The sequence below is a fragment of the Acanthochromis polyacanthus genome, chromosome 13, assembly GCF_021347895.1.
Source record: "Acanthochromis polyacanthus isolate Apoly-LR-REF ecotype Palm Island chromosome 13, KAUST_Apoly_ChrSc, whole genome shotgun sequence".
Taxonomy (NCBI): Eukaryota; Metazoa; Chordata; class Actinopteri; family Pomacentridae; genus Acanthochromis; species Acanthochromis polyacanthus.
In genome coordinates, this window is record NC_067125.1 from 19,062,540 (window position 1) to 19,084,044 (window position 21,505).

Consider the following 21,505-nt stretch of genomic DNA (forward strand, 5'->3'; position numbering starts at 1 on the left):
TTAAATCGCTGTAACTCCGACATTTCTCACAATATTTGGAAAATAATCATATGTATGGTTAGCCACGGCCTTCCTCTCGCTCACGGTCATTTTAGTTTTCAGCTAGCATTCACGGTTAGCCCACAATTAGCGCCACAACGTGACGTTGCGCGCTGCTGCTGAGAAGCACTTCTCTGCTGTCTGTGGCAGGCACCGTTGCTATGGTGGCCCATAGCAACCACCCTTACACACGCGCAGGCATGGTCGCACGCACACACACAGACTCATTGGTGTGCCACACCTATTTTTACACATAATGCCTCCACAGGAGCTGCATGTCAGCCTGGAAATCAGTTAAACCTCTCAGCTTCACACGGCCTTTAGAGCAGGGGTATTAAACTCAGTTCCAACACACCTGATTCAAATGATCAGGCTCGTTATCAGGCTTCTGCTGAGCTTGATGATCATTTTGATCAGGTGTGTTGGAAGAAGGAATGAAGGTTGAAATGAATGAATGAAAGAAAGAATAAAGGTTTCACAAATCAGAGACTATGTTTTTATGAATCTACAGGCTCTATAGAATAATTCAGTCCAGATTTGAAGAGTAAGTGTGGCGGTTCTCGACCTGGACCTGGTCTAATGTGGTCTGGATGACAAAAAAACAGTAAAATGTGCCTAAATTGCTTTTCACAAATATAATAAAGGTTTCACAAATCAGAGAATATATTTTAAGAATCTACAGGCTCTGTAGAATAATTCGGTCCAGATTTCAGCAGTCTAAGTGTTGTGGTTCTCGACCTAGACCTGGTCTAATGTGGTCTGGATGAGAAAAAACAGTAAAATGTGCATTTATCACATTTTCACAAATAGAATAAAGGTTTCACAAATCAGAGACTATGTTTTTATGAATCTACAGGCTCTGTAGAATAATTCAGTCCAGATTTCAGCAGTCTAAGTGCAGCGGTTCTTGAACTGGACCTGGTCTAATGTGGTCTGGATGAGAAAAAAACTGTAAAATGTGCCTTTATTGCATTTTCATACATAGAATAAGGTTTTCACAAATCAGAGACTATGTTTTTATGAATGTTCAGGCTCTGTAGAATAGTCGAGTACAGATTTGAAGAGTCTAGGTACAGTGGTTTTCAATCTGGACCTGGTCTAATAAGGACTGATTATAAATATCCCCTTTAACGTTTTCACAAATAAAATATAAGTTTCACAAATAAGAGGGTGGAATTGGGAACTTTTCAGGAGCTGCAGAATTTCTATTGGTATTGCGTTGGAAATTGTATTCTGTTTGTGAGATTGTGAGATGGTATTTGTTAATGAATTGGTTGTACGGTAAGATTTGTACTTGTTCATCGATTAACATTGACCCATAATACTCCCTGATCAAACCAAGATTTGTAAAATATGGTTTTGTTTCTGTGCTGTATATGTTGGTTGTTCCATATGTAGCAGCTGGTTGGTGAGAAGCTGTGGTATTTTTGTCAATTTTATAATTACATTTCAGTAAAAAATGAATTCCTCCTAATTTTTTGAATACATAATTTGGTATTGCATTCCACATTTTAACATTTTCTCTTATGAGGCGACATAACCAATTAATTTTGAACATATTATTCATATTAGTTATATAAATTTGTTTATTTTATTAGTTATTAGTTAATTTCATCCTCTTCTGTTCACATATGGTTGTAATAATCTCTTTCTATGACTCTTTGTGTTTACACTGTAATATGAATAAGTTCTTGTCACCATTTTGTGTTATTTTCTATGATCATTCTAAGTTAATACCCTGTATAACTTCTTTGTGTTAAATTAAAAAAAAAAAAGAATTGCTGATCAGGTACTGACACACACACACACACACACACACACACACACACACACACACACACACACACACACACACACACACACACACACACACACACACACACACACTGCAGACAGAACCTTCTGGAAAAAAGGCCGAACTCCGCCTCTCCCTACATGCGCCCGGCAACAGCCTAGCAACTCCAATCAGCGGTGGGATCGATGCGCCCCTGCACGTTCATTGGCACTTCTGTCAGCATAGAGCCGCTGGCCGCCCATCGCCGACGCCCTTCCTTCGGTTCCACTCAGAGGTAAGACATATTTTTTCTTCTTCTCACTGCTAGCTTTAGCATAGGCTGTTTCTGCACTATAGCCTATTAAATATTATGCTTCAACTGAATCTAAATGCATGCTGAAGTGGAAAAACAACCGACAAGACTAATTGGTTATATTTTTGGTGTATTTCAATGTCTGCATTTGTCATGTTCAAGTTGCTAGCTTCCTCACCAAGGCGAAGCCATTGTTAGCATGTGGCGAAGCTATTTTTGCCTAATAAATGTGAAAAAAGGGTTAAATTACAACAACCGAAACGAGCCGAATGCTTCCAATCATCAATAGACTGTAGTCGGAGCGTAACAGAGCGCAAGACGGCGCATTTTAGAGCGAGAAAACTCACCATACAGAGAGGTCTGTTTAGCAGCGGGTCGGTGCGCCATGAAAGGGAGCACACGGAGCACATGCTGGAGCCGCTGCTCTGCTTCACCGGTCTGACGTGGTGGGTGTAAAAAAAAAAAAAAAAAACCGCTTATGGTGAGGGGGGATAGCGGGAGATGCAAAAAAACCCGCAGAAATAGCGGCAGACACGGCAGAAAACGCACTGATAATAACAGTGGAGGCTGCAGTGGCGTTCATGGTCCCGTCAGAAATCACAAACATGATGGCTGGGTTTGGATGAGAGATGAGGAAGAGATTCACAAGTGGATCAGACATTCTGATCAGCCTGCTGGGTATTGTGGAGACAGGGATCTGACAAATTCTGAACCAAACAATGCCATCTTGATCGATAAACATCAGTAAAGTTGTGTTTTTTGTTTTTTTGGTTGTTGTTTTTTAATGCAAATGCAAAGTTTCAGTGGCAATTTAGAAACTGAGAAGTTGCAGCTCATTAGAAATTTTAAGCCTCCTACTTTTTAAATACATTGTGTGGAATAAAATTCCAGAGTGATTCTGGTAGCTCCAAACATTTTTTTAAGCCATTTAAATTTGAAGGTAGAATTTAAGTGAAAAAAAATTTAAACTTCTAAACCTCCTTGTGCTCTCTCTAAACTAAGAATTTCTTTATTAAGGTGATGGTCTCTATTTTTCCAAACAAAATGTATAAATAATCCATTAATTTCCTTACAGAGTGCATCATTGACATAAAGTGGCATAGTCGGATAAACAAACCTTGACACACCTTCAACTTTGGATTGTAACACTCTTCCAAAAATGGAGAGGTCTCTCTGCAGCCACATATTAAAAATTGACCTAGTCTTTTTAATTTTGGGGCAGAAATTAAGTTTTTGTCTAATATCTAAATCTTTTGTAATATGAATTCCCAGATATTTAACAGTTTGTTTGACAGGAATATTAAACATAAGTTGTTCATCCGTCTCATATAAACACTTAATTTCGCTCTTGTTGATATTAAGACCTGAGGCTTCAGAAAATTCACCAGTTACTTGTAGTGCAGTTTGTATCTGTGATTTATCTTTGAGGAATAAAACTATTATTAGCTAGCTGTGAAATCTTAATCTCATGATTAAAAATGACTAAACCTTGAATATTTGGGTTGCAGGAAATATTTAAGAATAGGAGTTCAGCCACAACCAAAAACCAAAAACAGGAAATAGGACATCCTTGGCATACACCTCTGGAGACAGAAAACCTCCTAGACATTCTGGGATATAAAATCACCAAGCTATTTTTGTCATTATAAAACATAGTGATACTTTTAATAAATTTATCACCAAAGCCAAGAATTTTTAGGGTCTGTATAATGAAAGAGTGTTCAATTGAATCAAATGCCTTGTAGAAATCTAGGAAATCCTTCAGTGCTTTTGAGTTTATATAATCTGAGTAATCAATTAGATCTAATATTAATCTGATATTAGAACTAATGTGACGCTTTGCCATGAAGCCATTTTGATTTTCACTTATTATCTCTTCTAAATTATTTTTCAGTCGTTTAGCATAGACTGTTGCTCAGATTCTATAATCGATATTTAAAAGTGAAACAGGTCTCCAGTTTTCTATTATTAAGGGATCTTTACCTGGCTTAGGAATCAAGGTTATCAGACCTTGCTTCATGGTTGTTGTCATTTCTTGTCTGCTAATGCATTCGTTATACATCAGTAAAAGATGTTCTTTAATCAAATCCCAGAAGCAAAGGTAAAATTCGACTGTGAGGCCATCACTTCCAGGTGATTTTCTCAATCTCATTGAATGTACAGCATCAGTGATTTCTGAACCCAGAATGTCAGCTTCACATGTCTATTTAAAGCTCTCTGAAATCAAGGGTGTAAAATTTTGTATGTGCTTCATAAATTTATCACATTTTGTTTGATTAAATTCAGATGTATACAGGTTGCTATAAAACAAGGTAATATAATTGGAGATGATATTTATGGAGTCACAGGAGTGCCAAATCAAAATATTTATTTATTTATATTTTGATTTGGCACTCCTGTGACTCCATTGGTATTAGGATCCAAGCATACTAGCTCATTTATATTAAGAGATGTAATATTATTTCTTTTTCTGTTTCTTTTCTCTAATGCTAAAAAGTAACTTGAGTTTTTCTCGCCTTCTTCTAACCACTTAGCTCTAGATCTGATGAAAGCGCCTTTCGCTAAGTTCACGTACATTCTGTCAAGCTCTTCTGTGAGGTTTTTTAGTGTGCTTAGGTCTTCTTCAGATAGATCATGTTTGGAACTTAATAACTGTAGCTGGTTTATTAGAAAATTCATTTTTTCATCTTTTAGTTTTTTTTATTTCTTTACTACGTTTAATTGCAATTTCTCTCATTTTAAATTTGAAGTATTCCCATTTTTGAATTGGATTCATTTCTCTATTACTGAATATATCCTTAGCAAGTAATTGTACCCCTTCTTTAAAGTTTTTATCATCTAATATATTAATGTTTAATTTCCAATAGCCTCTTAGGTTAGAATTCTCTTTTGATCCTGTTAATCTTAAACTTATTAATTTATGATCAGACAGTGGAGCATGAGTATGACAAATATCTAAAACAAACTGTAAACTCTGTGATGAGATTAACCAAAGGTCAGTTCTTGACTGTAAACTTCTGCTGGTGTTAGACCACGTGTAGTCTGTGACATTGGGGTTCATAAATCTCCACACATCTGTTAGCAAAAGATGATCATTTATAAATGAGGTGGGTTTATAGCCTAGTAATGATGCAGATCTTGGAGGATGTCTGTCCATGTAATCATCTGGAGCATCATTAAAGTCTCCTCCTATGATAATAGTAGAATCTTTGTATTTTTCCTTTAAATCGTCCAAAGCTGAAGAGAGTTCAGTAAACATGTCCTTTGCTTGTGATGCTCTGTTTGGTCCATAAACATTACAAATGATAAACATCAAATCATCCACCTTCAAAACTAAAATGATCCAGCAGCCTTTGTTTGAAGCTTTGGTTTCCAGAATATCACCATTAAATCTGTTTAAAAGTACTGCCACTCCAGCTGAATAATTGTATACAGGCAGTTATAGTAGCAGCAGCAGCAGTACATGCATCTGCTGATGTGGGATTATTTCTGCCTTTTCAGCTTTTCAAAAAAAACACAGAAAATGTCAGTGCTTTGTTCTATTATGTTACAATCAGTTCTATCAGTCAATTAGGACATCATGATGAGTATAATATTAAGACATGTTGCATGAGGAAATGTTAACATACCATTAATTACAGTGTCATATTAATTCTCTGCTGTGTTAAAGACCAGTTCAGCTACTTTTGCTGCAGACATGTTGAGATTCTTCTTCTTTCTGAGAAAACATGCAGTAGTGCTTTAGTATTTAGTAGCCATTGTCTGGTCTTTAGCCCTTTTGTGTTTTGAATTAGTTGTTTCAGTTTGAGTCAGCAGTGTAAGTAGATTTTTTTCCTCTGATGAAAAAATACATAGTGAGGACATTAGATGTGTCTTGTACATGCATGTTTTACTGCTCATATTGGTGCTTACTGTTTCATAGCAGTGGTTTTAGATAACTGGGTGTTTTTTTGTTTTTTTTTCAGCAGCCTTTGGACGCCTTTTTGGAGAGCCTCTGGATTGCCCTTTGAGATCCTTTGGTCGACCACCTTTGCAGCATCACCTCATATTACGATCCATCCATCAATCCATCCATACATCCATACATACATACATCTGCTTTGTGTGCCTTGTTCTCTCTCTCTCTCTCTCTCCCTCTCTCTCCCTGTGTTTGTGTGTCCCTCTTGTGCTCTTGTGCTGTCTTCCAGGATGCCTCGGAAGGGGAGACGCTCCCAGGCCCAGAAGCAGCGCTGGAGGAAGCCGGACGCGTCCGAGATGCCCACCCCTCCCATTGACGCACCCAACTGCTCACGCTCTCCCCAGTACAAGGTATGTTTACACCCGAACTGACATGCTGACTTGTGCAATACAGAATGTGCTAAGTTGGACACATTCATGGCATCCGCACGATGTTGAATTAAATAAGTGTATTATTTGCTCACAGAAGGTTGGTTCCACCCTGCCGGCCGGACGGTTCTGGGAAGAGCAGCAGGCGCGTGCAAACTTTATTGCACGTAAGTACTCAGCTGTTTTTATCATGAAATATCTTCACCAATCATATTTAGTGTACCACCAACAATTACCCGTTGAACACAGATTCTGCTGTTCTCGTACAATAATAGAAAATGGTGATTGTTGTATGAGCTCTTTGTTTGAAATCCATTTTAAATCCTCTTTTGCTCTGTCTTCTTGTGAACAGGCCGTGGCACCGGTTACCGCCACAAGGTTAAAAAATGGCCAACTTCACCCTTTACTGGGCGCAACCACAAGTTGGTCATTCCTCCTGAGCTCCCTGGAAAGAAGGTATAATTATTAATTGTTGCTGTTTGTTTTCTTAATAAGTTCTTTTGACTTTCATACTGAAACTATGGTATTTCTTTTGCAGTTCATTCTTCTTGTCGGGGACTCCCATCTACGTGCTCTTGTAGATGGCTTTATTCGGATGCCAGAGTCTCGGCTGAGCTTTGGCTTCCTGTCGACTCCGGGGGCCTCTGCTGCGGAAATTCGCACTGAGGTTCTGCATGCTGCAGTTCCTCGTGCACCTGATGCCGTCTGCGTCATGGCCCCTGGCAACAACCTGACCAGCACCACTTTGGAGAGGGCAGGGGTGGATTTTGCCAATCTCCTCACCACTTGTGGCAACCGCTGGTCCAAGGTTTTTGTGGTCGACTTTCCTCCCCGCCTGGTCGTTGACGTCCAACACCAGGACCTGCTTCGGCAGGAATACAGACGTGTGGCTGCTCGTATGGGTAAGAGGAAAAAGATTTTCATCCATTCCATTCACTGAATGAACAAACTAGAAAGATGTGACCTACATTTTAACAATTCTCAAGTATCAGTGGATATTTTGGTGCAATGATGACTTTTTTTTGCAATTGTTTTTCAAGGTGTGAAGTTCTTCAACGCTGTGGAGCACTTCCCCCTGAGCAATTTGGTGCTGTGGAGCAAGGATGGTGTAAGTGTAGTATGTTGTGAAAAAAAGTTGTTGATTGGACAAGTTTGGTTCACGGCAGAAGTTCACTGACATTAAAACTGTATGTGTGCGTGTTTTTTTTAAATTTCTTATTTATGCAGGTCCATCTGAGTGATCGTGAGGGGATGGGGATCCTCGTCCAGTTGTTCTGGTCCGCTGCCAACGAGCAACTGGGGACACCACTTCCTTCGCCCCGGATCCCTCCTCAGCCTCCAGTTCGGAAAGCTACACCCGAATTGGTTGTGAGAGAGAGATCCCCTGCTCCACCCAGCCCGAAACCCCGTGAGCAGAGGAAAATGGGTCAGGACAGCAAGGTAATTGATAAATTGCTTTGTTTTTTAGACAACTGTGACATCATGTATTGTGATAATAATGGTAATAATATGTGTACTGTGGTTAAAAAAAATTTTTACAGTTATAATTCACTGTGACGCTTTCTGTGATTGCAGACGAGCCATCCTCGGGAACCTCCCCGGTCCAGAGGTTCACCAAAGCCCAGGATGGCTCAACAGCAGGTTTGTGATTCTTCAGATAATTCTTTCAGATGCTATTGGTTGTTTTTTTGACAGGACTAACTGTAATTAGTAGTGTCTGCTTTGTGTTTTACAGGTGGAGGAGAGCTTTCTTCCGCTGAATCCCGTCTGGTTCAGCAGCACAGCCCTAAGTGCCATGGAGAAAGTGTCTCCCTCCAATATGTCTTGCCTGGCGGACTTCAAGGCTTCTCCTAAGCCAAAGAAGGTAAGTTGATTGATTAAAATTTATCTCCCGCAGAAGGATTGTATGAATGCTCAAACATGTAATTCCTGACAGTTAATTCTGCAGATGTTTTTTTTAGTGTCATCTGCAATTAAGTAAAACTAGTTCATAACAACAGCCATAAATAATAAGACTTGAGTCAGCTACACAGCAATGTAGTTGTAAATTATTTGATAGCTGTTCAACTCGATTTAATTGGTATCTCATTTGGTTGGCACAGGTGGCGTCCCCTGCAGTTCTGCGCGGCTGCCCGCGGAACACTACTCCTTCTTCTGCTTCTTCTCCAGTGAACAAGGTACATTACTTTCTGACACAACTGTCACACACTGCACATTTGGAGCTCTTTCAATTGCAGCATGCACAGTGTCACAACAAGGCGAGTAGACTGTGCTCATTGTCTGAAATGCTGTGATTTGTCAGGAGCCTGGAACACCTCCAGCTCTGCGTTCCTGGAGATCAGAGGAGGACGCCCCTTCAGGCTTGACCACCGCAACTCAGGCGGTAAGTTGTCTTTCCTTTGGGTTTGGATTTTGATGGAAAACAATCAACTTCACAGTTTTTGTGCTAAAGAGAGGCAGTAACAACACTTGTGTTTCTGGGATGCATTTCTTTAAACTTCAGTAATTAATGTTTAATTGATGTTTCTGATGGTGCAAGGTGGCTGCTCGGGCAGCAGTGAGACGGCCCAGGACCCCGGACGGGCACCCCCCCCACTGCCCAACTGCAGTGCATGATGTAAGCTTCCTCTGACCGCATGCTGACTCCATTCCACAGGCACCTACATTGTCCACACTGACATTTGCTATGTTTTTTCTCATCTGTCATCAGCTGTTTGACTCACCCCCGGCCAGATTGTCCTGCAGTTGGGGCAAGACAGAAACCCCTCTCTGTTCTCCCATTGCAAAGGTAAGGATTACTCCTCTTCTCATCAATATGTATCATCTGACTGAAAATCATCGTCATTTCACTGAAGTTTTGTTGTTCTGTGTTTAGATGGCCAAGATGATGACCCCCTCACCAGATGGACAGGCCCAGACAGCTGATGATGCGGGCTGCAAGCCTCCTTCTGCTGAGAAGGTATATTTACCTCTCTATAATCAATTAAAGGAACATTACAAAGCAGGCATCTCCATTTGTGGCCATTTTTGTCGTTCCTGTTTTTTTCTGGCACATTTACTGTATAATCACAATTCCAATGAATCACTAGCGTGAGGAAAATTGAAGCTACTAGCTAGCTAGCTATCAGCTACCCATCTAGCTTATTCGTTAGCTTTCTATCTTTCGGGTAGCTAGCTTTGGGACAACTGAAACTACTGGCTAGCTAGCTGGCAGCTAGCAATCTAGCTTATTCAAATGCTCGCTAGCCGTTAGCTAGATGGATAGCTAGATAGCTAGCTTTTAGACAACTGATGCTATTTAGTCGTTAGCCAACTATCTAGCTATCATGTTGCTTTATTTTTTAAGTGTCACTGTTATTGTCATTTATCAGATGACCCGAACACCGACTCCATCACAAGCCCAGTGGCCCTGGTTCATGACAGCTGCATCCACCTCAGCTGATGCACCAACAGACAAGGTAAGTTTATTCCTCTATGATAGACATGTTAGACAATGCACGAGTATTTTTTTTTGTAAAGTCATGATTGTGTGTTTTTTTTTTTTTTTGGTTTTCTGCAGTTAAAAATATTTTTTGCCAGTTGAGAGAACTGTTATTACGCTGGTCACAATACAATAAGCTACCTGTAATGCTGTGTTGTGTGCCATTGCTTTCACAAAGTAACTCTTGTTTCTAATCAGGGTTTTACATTAGCACTAGCCACTGGCAAAATTCATGCAGAAAAGGTTTTGGTGAATAAAATATTTACATCACTTGCCATTGGCATGGTGGAAAAAAGTCAGTGGAATACTGACTTTGCTATGTAATTGCATTTCAGACAAACAGGAAAAGTATGTGATCCAGGCAGTCTTCAGTAGCCTTCAGTCTGTACAGTAATGTTGATCCCATGACCGTTAACTGTCTGTTAGATGAAACAACTCTGATGCTGCAGTCATAAGTTGTCTGCTCAAAGCACCCTCCTTAAGCCTCCTCACAAACATTGAAGCAAGTCCCATTATGTTAAAATAGTAATGTCATGTTGAAATCTGTGTTGATGTCTACAGAATAGGAGCTAACTAGTAAATTAAATTAGGTGACATAGGGTTATTATGTGTTCATGGTCTCAAAAAATTGTAAGTCATTATGATCTGTTCAAATGTAATTTCAAGAAAAAAGAAAATGTTACAGTGCCCTGGAAAAAAATCCTGGAGGGAAATTCTACAAATAATACAACAAAACACACAGACACTGATATATCTATGTATCTATCTATCTATGTAGAGAGAGAGAGATGGTGTGTGTAAAGTATATATAAAATATATATTATTATGTTATATACATAATATACACATATACATAAAATGTGTGATTGCAATAAACATACAAATATGTATATTAAACTAGCTAAGGTAATAGTAAGCAATAATATGCTAAAATAATACAAGATTTCCATAAATTGGTGAGAGGATGTTCATAATGTATGAACAATAAAAGTTGTCACTGAAACATTAAATCATATGATCCTTTAACTGAAGACACATTCAACACATTTCTAAAAGCTAGTACTAATGCTGAACTTCAAAAAATTAAGCTGTCTGAATAAATAATGAAAATATAATAATTACTGATCACAATTTGTCATAATTTCAGGATAAAACCAGGAGCGAGCGTCGCCGTGTGGAGTCAGTCCAGGCCAGTCATTCTCAGAATGATAGGAGGTACAAGGTATTTTCCCGCAACCATCAGTGTAGCTGTATCGCTTTGACATTTCTGGCATACCACACTGAGGGCTGTCAGTTCACCAGGACTACACTCGATAGAGTCCTGGCTCAGGGAGATGCGCTGTATGTTGGAGTCAAACAGCAGCTGATTCGCGACAAGACCTTCCAGAGCAATCACCTGACAGTCGAGGAGATGCCAAAACAAGTCCTCACAGACAGACATTTGTATAATGTCAACATGCGTGACATCAGGTGTGGCTTTTTGAAAACTAAAGTCTTGAGCCCTGGAAGACAGCAGTGGTGGCTTCCGCTTGCAAGCCAGCTGGAGTGTCTTTCAGCAGAGGTTAATCAGGCTATAATTGTCATTTCACCCGAGGTTATCGCTGTTTTCCGTGATCAGTCTGGGAGGTATGGAGTGTTTGATTCCCACTCCAGAGACTCGAGAGGATTACCCTCTCATTCCGGTAAGGCGATCGTTATGACTTTTGCGGAACTCAGTGACCTGGCTAACCACCTCCACACACTCTTTAGAGACCGTGGAGACTCTGCTAGTTACGAGTTTGTCCCGGTATCTTTTCAGACTGACAGCCCCAGTGCCCCACATCCTCAACAATCCCCGGAAACCGAGGTTCAACATGAAGTGTCTGAACCTGCTCTCCTCGCATTGCAGGCAGACAGTGGGACGGCTGTCAAAATTGAGGAGGACGTTAAAGGTTCCTCAGCTGTCCCACAAGCAACAAAGCTCTCTAAATTCAACAAAAATCGGAGGCAAAAAGCCAAGAGGAGAGCATGTGAAAAAAAGGAACAAGTGAAACAAAAAATTGGGAAAAAAACTTGTGAAAGAATCAGGTATGCCAGCTGTGCCGAATTTCGCAGGAAAAAAATTCAGGCACAGAGTAAGTGTATGCAAAAGAACCGTGAACAACGGCTTTTGTCTTCTAAAAAATACTATGCAAAGTTCCATGTCAAAATGCGAGACAGACTTAAAAACAAATACATGACAGATTCTGCTTTTCGGAGCAGGAAAATACATTATGTTGTCAAGAGGTACAGCACGGATCCAGCCATTCCGAACAGGCAGAAAAAATATCTTGTCAAGAGGTACAGCACTGATCCAGCCTTTCGGAACAGGCAGAAAAAGTATGCTGTCCACAGGTACAGGAAGGATCCAGAGTTCAGGCGACATCATATTCAACACTGTAGCCTGCTCAGAAGATGCAGGTTGGCTGCCAATCCTGACATGCGTCAGAAGTTGCGGAGAGCACTGAACATCAGGCGGAAATACCGACAGCTCGGACCCTCTCGCCAGTCAGTGCTCACTTCAGTGATGGCAGCGGCAATAGCAGCATTCCGTGAGACCATCAGCCACGGACCAACATACGTCTGCACCGTCTGCCACAGGACTATGTTTCCAAATCAAGTCAAGTCATGCAAGAGAGTTAAATACTCCACCAATGTCGACGTGGCACAGGCTTGCTTGACTGGAACATATGTGCATGTCTGTGATGCTGAGTGCTCCTCCCCTTGCTCAATGCCACCAGAGAGACTGCAGGAGTGGATCTGCCACAACTGTGACAGCCACCTCAGCCGTGGGAGGATGCCAACACATGCAGTAGCAAACAATTTAGAGTTGGCACCCATTCCCCCGGAGTTGGCCCAACTCAACGTGCTGGAGAGACAGCTCATCGCTAAAATCCTCCCGTTTGCTAAAATCATCGCCTTACCGAAAGGACAGCAGCGAGCAGTCCACGGAGCTGTTGTGTGCGTTCCATCGGAAGTGGAAAGCGTTGTCAACAGTCTTCCACGTCCCCTCCCAGAAGCACAGCTACTGCAGGTGAAATTAAAGCGTCACATTCGATTCAAAGGTTACCAGCACTTTTACACTGTCAACATGAAGAATGTGCTGGTAGCCCTGGAAAAACTCAGAGAGCAGCACTCTGAGTATTCTGATGTGACCATTGACCAAGAGGCCACGTTCCAAAATCTCCTCCACGACTCAGACGAGTGCACGGATGATGCACAGTGGGGAGAAGACGGCATGCTCGACAAGGAGCTGCTGGAGGCGGCTGATAGCTACACTGAGCCAGACTTGGCCGATTTTGTGTCAGCCGCAGGAACGAGTCGGCCAGAAGACGACCAAAGACGCAATACTGACATGCCATCACCAAGCACTGAGCTGGAAAACCTGTCCAATGATGTCACGAGAGAAACCCTCTTGAAGAGTCTGCCAACGACATAGACTCTCGGCACGACAGCATGGATGCTGCCCAGTGGGGAGAAGACATCTTGGACCAAGAGCTGCTACAAGTATCTGACAGCTTCCAGACCAATTTAGCTGCAGACACAGCCACCGAACAGCAGGAGGAGCTAAGACCTGGACTTGCTCTGGACACCTGCATGCAGCCACCAGACATTGCACAGGAAATCCTTTCCTATGGAGATGGCATTTTCAGCATTGCCCCCGCTCAAGGCAACAAACCTGTGGGATTTTTTGCAATCCCCAAACTGGAAGCCATGGCGTTCCCTGTGCAGTTTCCCACGGGAGAGAACACGCTGGATGAAGACCGTCCCATCAAGCTTTCACCCAGCAGATACTTCAACGCCAGGCTTTTCGGGGCAGACACGCGGTTTGCTGAGGACCAAACTTACCTTTTTTTTGCGCAGTTTGTAACGGAGACAAACCTTGCGAGAGGAAGTATGTCGATACAAATGCGCAAAGGAAAGATGCGCACAAAAGACGGGCGTGCCATCAAAAACTCCATGCTCCAGGACAAAGAGGAGGTGGAGAGATTAATTCAGGCCAAAGAGGCCATGCGATTTATGCAGCCTCTGAGAGGCACACCCGCATATTGGAATAAAAGCCTGAGAGATTTGCATGCCATGCTCAGGCAAATCGGTAAACCGACGTTCTTTTTGACTTTTTCGGCAGCTGAGATGAGATGGCCTGAAATAATTCAGGTCATCAAATCTCAGCAAGGACAAACACTTGGTGACTTTTCCGAACTGGACTGGAAAGCCAAGTGTGACATTTTGCGCAGTAACCCTGTCACCGTAATGCGCATGTTTGAAAAACGCGTGGATGCCCTTATGGCAAAGTTGATCCTCTCACCAGCGCGGCCCATCGGCGAGGTGGAGGATTATTTTTACCGCGTTGAATTTCAGGCCCGCGGAAGCCCACACATTCACATGCTAGTGTGGGTCAAAGACGCCCCTGTGTACGGCGAGGACTTGGACCACACCGTATGCAGGTTCATTGACCGCCACATTTCCTGCCAGATGCCTGACCCCGAGAAGGACCCGGAGCTCCACAAAATCGTCTCGGAGGTTCAGGTACACAGCAGGAGCCACACCGGCTCTTGCCGAAAGGGACACGTGGTGTGTCGTTTTGGCTTCCCCAAGCTGCCGTTTGATATCACCTGGATCACGGAGCCCTTTGCTGCCGATGTGGAAATGGAAGATGGTCAAGACCAGGAAGAGGTGATGAAGGAACGGAGGGAGCAGATCCGTCGGCAGCAAAGGGAAGCAAAGGAAAAGCTTCGGCACCTGAGAGAGCTCCTCATGGATCCGAAGGCCTCCTTCGAGAGCTTGTCAGATCTCCTCCGTCGATGCGACTTCGAACACGACGCCTATATGAAGTGCGCCGAAAATCTGACAAGCGGGAGCGTGGTCATGCTGAAGCGGCAGCCGAAGGAGTGTTGGGTTAACGCGTATAACCCAGACCTTCTCCGCGCTTGGAACGCAAACATGGACATCCAGTACGTCCTGGACGAGTACTGCTGTGCCATGTACATGATGTCATACATCACCAAGCCGGAGCACGAGATGACCGAGTTCCTGAACTCGGTCGTGAAGACCAGCAGAGAGTCTGCCTTCAACCAACGTGAGGAAATGAGAAAGATCATGCAGGCCTATGCGAAGCACCGAGAGGTCAGCGCCCAGGAGGCAGTGGCTCGCACGTGCAGCTTGCCCCTGAAAAAGTGCTCGCGGTCTGTGATTTTCCTCTCGACGGACGAGGAAGCCATGAAGATGAGTCTTCCTATGAGTCGCCTGAAGGACATGGCACCTGACTCTGAAGAGGTCTGGATGTTGGGGGTACCTGACAAGTACCTGTTCAGACCAAAGACTCCCGAGTTTCAGGGGATGTGCCTGGCTGAGTTTGCATCAGACTACCGGGTAGTCTACGGCGAACAAGCACAGGGCCCCAGTGCCATTGCCCTTTTGTGTGACAAAGGACATATTGCCAAGAGGACAGCCGGAAAACCAGCAGTCATTCGATATGCGCGCTTCTCTGAGACCAAGGCGCCAGAGAAACATTTCAGACGACTGCTAAAGCTGTACCTCCCCCACCGATCTGACGACGAACTCAACGACGGGGGTCGCACCTCGTACGAAGAGTTCTACAAATCGCGACGCAACGTCAAGGACATCGTGGACCACAACAGGAAGCGATTCGAGGGACGAGGCGCAGGCATGGATAAGGCACTCCAGAACGTCCAGTTCGGTCCGGTCCTCAACGCTTGGAACACGTTCGCACCCGAGGTTGAGGCGGAACGGCAGGAGTGTCTTGAGCTCCGTGAAAAGATCCCAGAGGAGCAGGACGAAGACGCCGTGCCCGACTTTGAAGACCTGAATGTCGGTGAACCCGTCCCCCGAATCGAGGCGCCTCGGTTAAGTCCAGACTTTGTCCGCAAGATGTTTCAGAGTCTGAACGAGACCCAGGCGTGCGTCTTCTACGCTGTGCGCCAGTGGTGCCTTCGGCGTGTGTGGGGCCAAGATCCAGAACCGTTCCACTACTTTGTCTCTGGTGGAGCTGGTTGCGGTAAGTCCCACGTCATCAAGTGCATTCATGAGGAAGCAACGAGGATTCTGCGGCAGCTCCCGAGATTCCGGGACGCAGCTGACATGTCCCAGCCCCTGTCCTTCTGACTGCCTTCACGGGCACGGCAGCCTTTAACATCGCGGGCAAAACGTTGCACTCTGTCCTTAAGCTTCCCAGGTCCCTGGAACCGCCGTACCAGGGCCTGGGCAATGCACTTGATGAACTTCGAGCAACTTTGTCTTCGGTGGAAATTCTCATCATCGATGAGATTTCCATGGTTTCCAAGAAGCTGTTTGCCTACGTCAACTGGCGATTCCAGCAGCTCAAAGGAAACCGAAGACCTTTTGGCGGCATTTCCGTTCTTGCAGTCGGTGACTTTTACCAGCTGCCGCCGCTGGGCAGAGCCAAGCCGCTCTGTGTCTACGAGGAGACAGAGTTCGATCTCTGGAGAGAGCGCTTCACCATGGTCAACCTCACGGAGATCATGCGCCAGAAGGATGACCGAGCGTTCGCCGAACTCCTCAATCGACTGCGTGTCAAGCGCAAGCAAGATCCTCTGTGCGCTGCGGACAGAGGCTTGCTCATGAGAGCCGTCTCTGACGGCAAAGATTGCCCGCCAGGAACGCTACACGTCTTTGCCACCAACAAGCAGGTAGATGGTCACAACGCAGCCACCGTGGCCTCCCTGCTTAAAGGGGACGTCAAAATAGCGGCAGAGGACTACAGGAAGGATGTCGCTACCGGCAGGAAGGTGCCTGTGCCCAACATCAAAGGCACCAAGAGAGATTTGCCTGACAGCATAATGGCCGCTGAAGGAGCAAGAGTTATGCTGATCAGGAATCTCAACGTGGAGGATGGCCTTGTCAATGGAACCTTTGGGACCATCTCCACCATTCTGCCTGACAGACGTGACCCCAAAGTCGTGAGGTTCCTTGGACTTAAGCTGGACAATTCCACAGCAGGACAGACTCTCCGCAAGAAGCTTCTGGGCCCCTCGGACGACTTGGTCTACGTCGAGAGATCCGAGGAGAGCATCGGTCGCAAGGGCGGAGTCGTGAGACGTCAGTTCCCCGTCAAGCTGGCCTTTGCGTGTACAGCCCACAAAGTTCAGGGAATGACGGTGACGTCGGCTGTCGTGAGCCTGAAACGCATGTTTCAGCCGGGCATGGCATATGTGGCGCTTAGTCGCACCACTTCTCTTCAAGGTCTCACCATCACCGACTTTGATGAGACAAAGATCTATGCTGACCCTGCCATTACGACAGCTTTGGAAGACATGCGCAGCGCGAGTTTCCAGAGTGTTACTCCGCTGTTGCACCGCTTGGACTGGACGGAGCGACCAGATGCAGAGGTGACAATCGTACATCATAACACCCAAGGGCTTCCATCTCACATGGTGGACCTGAAGTTGCATCATGAACTCAGGTTGGCAGATGTGCTTTGTCTCACCGAGACACATCTGTCAGGGTCCTCTGTATCCTCATGCTTTGATCTGGAAGGATACACTGTGTTTCACCGCAGCAGACAGGCGTCTTACACCACGTGCAGGGACATGGCGTCAAAGGCCGGGGGTGGAGTTGCCATGTACTGCAGGACCGCTCTGATGGCGGAGGCGCCGAGCTGCATGGTACGTGTCACAGATCTGGAATGTCTGGTCATGAAGGTTGAGGTCCCAGTCAAAGTGCTAATAGCAACTGTGTATAGACCCCCAGATTTTGGTTTGCAAAAGTTTCTGCCAAACCTGAACGCTCTCTTGGACACATTGGAACTGATGGATCACCAGCCCATTGTTGTTTGTGGTGACTTCAATGAAGACCTCCTTTCCAGAGGCAAAAAAGCATAAGAGATGCACTTCTGTCCAGGGGCTACAACCAATTGATCACAGAGTCTACCACAGACAAGAACACTGTGATTGATCACATTTACATTTCCCAACCTGAGAAATGTGTTCAGTCAGGTGTTCTCCAAACATATTATAGCTATCACAGCCCGGTCTATTGCATTTTGACTGGCTAAAGCCTCACCAGCCAACACTGATTTGATGATGGCCGTACTTTCATCCCATCTCCTTACATTTTCAACATAAATTTTTCTTGGTTCAATGTCTTGGCTGGAAATCTATTCTGTTCAGTCCCATTTTACAGTTGTGTCACACATTTTTCATGTGACTCAGTGTTGTGGCACATTGTGCTACTGTTGTTTGTTCTTGGTATGTTTTGTTCTGTTCTTTGAGTTCCAGGTCTGAGGGGGTCCAGAAGGTGCAGTGGCGAGATCGGACGTCCTCCCAGAAGTCCCCTCCTCTCGGACGCCCAGTCCTTTTGGAAGTCCTCAACAGCCTCCCCATAGGCATGTCTCGGGTAGGAACAAGTGTTCAATAGATATTTTTCTAATCGTGCACATCAATTTACTTAATTAAAGAAAAATATCAAACTAATTGATATTAATTTGCCACTCTTGATTCTTCACCTTTTAGAATTTGGACTTGGCTTCCTGTAGTCGAGGAAGCGGGGTGTGTAGTGTGCAGTGTCGGCCGACGGCCTGTATAGGTCCGGTAACGGCTGTAGCTCCACATCTGCTTCCACCGCTACGACGGGACATGCCTCAGGTAAAAACCGCAGTACAGATTTGCACTTGTTTCACATTTCAATTTTCCCAGTTAATTTTGATCTTTTAACACCCACAGACAACACAGAAGACCACCAGAAGGCTGGAGAAAATGGGACTTCAAATGAATGTTATAAATAAATGTTAAAATAAAAAATGTATACATATATGAAAATATTTCAAGTCTGAAGTGTCTTCTTTGGTTGCTATAATAGTACTACATGTACAGTATTTTGTATTGCATTGTTATATTGGTCCTTCTCTCTATGTATATGGGTCATTGCAGAATTGGAGGACAATTTAGGCATCCTAACCTTTGAAAAATCTACCCTTTATTTCATATTTTTCTGTCATGTATTTAGGAAAACCAGGTAGTAAGCCATCAAATAATGTGATTCGGCCAGCTCAGGCATTAAAGTTACACTTTTCATGAAATGTTTTATTTGATGTGCGCCATGCATAGTGCAACCCTGTTATGAATACTCTGGAACCTGAAAAAGTATATATTTTTTTCAAAAATGTTTAATAAATCCTTTACCATTAAGTAAAGAAGGCCACATGCACATTGGATAATCATTTAATTTCAGTTAAGACTTAACCTCTATTAATTTAAACAACGTTTGAACTCTGGCATGCCCAACCTTTCAATATTTGCATGTTTTTTTTAATTAAATTGCAAATATTTGCTCAAATCTATTACAAATTAAATCATTCAAACCACTAAAAGGACAATAGGTCAAACCCTCATGAGTTTGGGAAAATCATTTAAGATTATTTTGATAAAAATTATTTGGTAACGGTTGAAATTAGAGTAACAGGGTTGAATAGATCCATTATTTCTTATTATAGATCATAACATTAAGGTGACAAACAAATACTCAGAACCACAGGAATGTTGTTTCATAACATCTTATGCTGTGTATTAACCTGCAATGCCTATCATTCAATTTCCTACATATTTCAAATATTAGGTTTTGCTGCTTTCTCTTTCATATAGGTGTAACTATAACAAGCTGGAATGTATGATATGAACATATTTTCAATAAAGGATCAGTGAGTAGGAATGATACATCAACATGTCACTCAGACCGCAACTGGATCTGATCAAATATTCAATAGTCAAACATGAAAAACAGTAGTACTGTAGGCAGACAACTATAAAAATGAATGAGGATGTCAAAAGTAGTCATGAACTGATCAATGTCATAGAAAGCTGATGTCCAGGTTTAAATTTCGTGGCTGGCCAGAGCATCCCACACCTCTCTTGCAATGGCCATATAACGTGAGGTAACATTCTCTGGAGGAGGAATGAGGGACAGCACATCCTCAAAGGGATACCAATGAAGATCATCCCTCAATGGCCAGAAGAAATTATTTTCCCCCACTCTGTGCATACATTTCACCTGGCAGTGGTTTGATACCTGGTAGTAATAAAAGAAAAAAATAGTAATTTATATTCCAGACAATATAGTAATACATTTAAGACAAGTAAATTATGCTAATTGGTTGTCGCTTATGAGTTGTCTGAAGGAAATGCAACCCTGTTACTCTAATTACATTATTAATTAAGCTGATCATTTGAATCAGGTGTGTTGGAAGAGGGAAACATCTAAAACATAGAGGATAATGGCCCTCCAGGAACTGAGTTTGACACCCCTGGTTTACAGTAACTCCATTCCAAATTTTGACCAGGTGACATCTTCCCGTCTCTGCCTTTCAAAATAAAAGCCTGCGACGGACTGGAAAACGCCAGGTAAACCTCTCAGCTTCACACTGCCTTTACAGTAACTCCAATCCAAATTTTGACCAGGTGAGATCTTTCTGTCTCTGCCTTTCAAAATAAAAGCACAGCACAATTTCAAAATAAAAGCCTGCGACAGACCGGAAAACGTTGAAATACGCCTCTCCGGACATGCACCCATCCCGAGCCCCTCCCACGATTTCCGCACCAGCGGGAATTGTCTAGTTAGGGGCTCGGGCTTCGACACGAGCCACTCTCCTCTCCATTGCAAAGCAATGGGAGGAGAGTGGCTCGTGGCGAAGCCACGAGCCACTATTGTTCTCCTGTGGCGTTTATTATTCTCTTTTATCTTTATTCTTCACGTTTCCGCCGTTTTTCGGTCGCTAACTCGTCCTAGGCCTTTGAGAAAACCAAAGCAAATTATATATCAAAACGTGCGGCTTCTTCGGGAGTCGCGGGCTATGACTTTTCTAAGAAATTCGTCATTTTTTCGCAGAATTATTCGCAAAAAACTGTGAAAAAAGTCCATAGAAATGAATGGGGACTGAAAAAAATCGGCTTGAAAAATCCACTGTTTTCCAAACGCCACTCCTTCGCCATACGTTCACCTAGAAACTTCATTTAACCATCAAAACGCAGTGATTTTTCTCTGTCTCCGCAGGAATGTATTTTATGTCAGGCTGAGATTTACAGTTTTTGATCAGTGAGTCCTCAAAAAAGTGAAAATTCCCAAAATCTGCTCTGTTTAGAGTGCGGCATGTCAGTTGGTAGAGTGGAGGAGAGGAGAAAAATCGCCTGAAAATTTCCCGATCGCATCGCCCTCACGACCAAACGATAAATGTTAGGGGAATGAAATTTGGTCAGATTGTAGACAATTTTCCTGGGATTCAAATGAATCCAAGTTTGAAGACCTAGCTCTTTCTGAAGTGAAATGGCAGGCAGCAGTTTAGACCAAAGTCGCACCGTTCTCCCCATTAGAACCAATGTAAACTGAATCATCTGGCTCATGGAGGGACAGTGTTTTTTAAATCGCTGTAACTCGGTCATTTCTCACAATATTTGGAAAATAATTACATTTATGGAAAGCCACAGCCTTCCTCTCGCTCACGGTCATTTCGGTTTTCAGCTAGCATTCACGGTTAGCCCACAATTAGCGCCAGAACGAGACGTTGCGCGCTGCTGCTGAGAAG

The 21,505-nt window shown here is 43.5% G+C and overlaps 1 protein-coding gene across 2 annotated transcripts; it reads left to right on the top strand.

Moving 5' to 3' along the window:
• The first annotated feature begins 1,907 nt into the window (after positions 1-1,907).
• Positions 1,908-18,751, top strand: LOC127536898 (uncharacterized). Of its 2 annotated transcripts, none has more exons than XM_051958326.1 (19): positions 1,908-2,108; positions 6,092-6,434; positions 6,550-6,619; positions 6,805-6,908; positions 6,991-7,354; positions 7,493-7,560; positions 7,680-7,892; positions 8,028-8,093; positions 8,188-8,316; positions 8,555-8,629; positions 8,755-8,835; positions 8,992-9,069; positions 9,163-9,240; positions 9,328-9,411; positions 9,824-9,910; positions 11,081-11,155; positions 18,204-18,327; positions 18,444-18,575; positions 18,654-18,751. In XM_051958326.1, the coding sequence occupies exons 1-17, from the start codon at positions 2,020-2,022 to the stop codon at positions 18,213-18,215; spliced, it is 2,016 nt and encodes a 671-aa protein (XP_051814286.1). In that variant the 5' UTR covers positions 1,908-2,019; the 3' UTR covers positions 18,216-18,327; positions 18,444-18,575; positions 18,654-18,751. The 2 variants fall into 2 exon arrangements, with proteins under 2 accessions (XP_051814286.1, XP_051814287.1); XM_051958327.1 differs by having other exon boundaries at positions 6,095-6,434.
• The last annotated feature ends 2,754 nt before the right edge of the window (positions 18,752-21,505 follow it).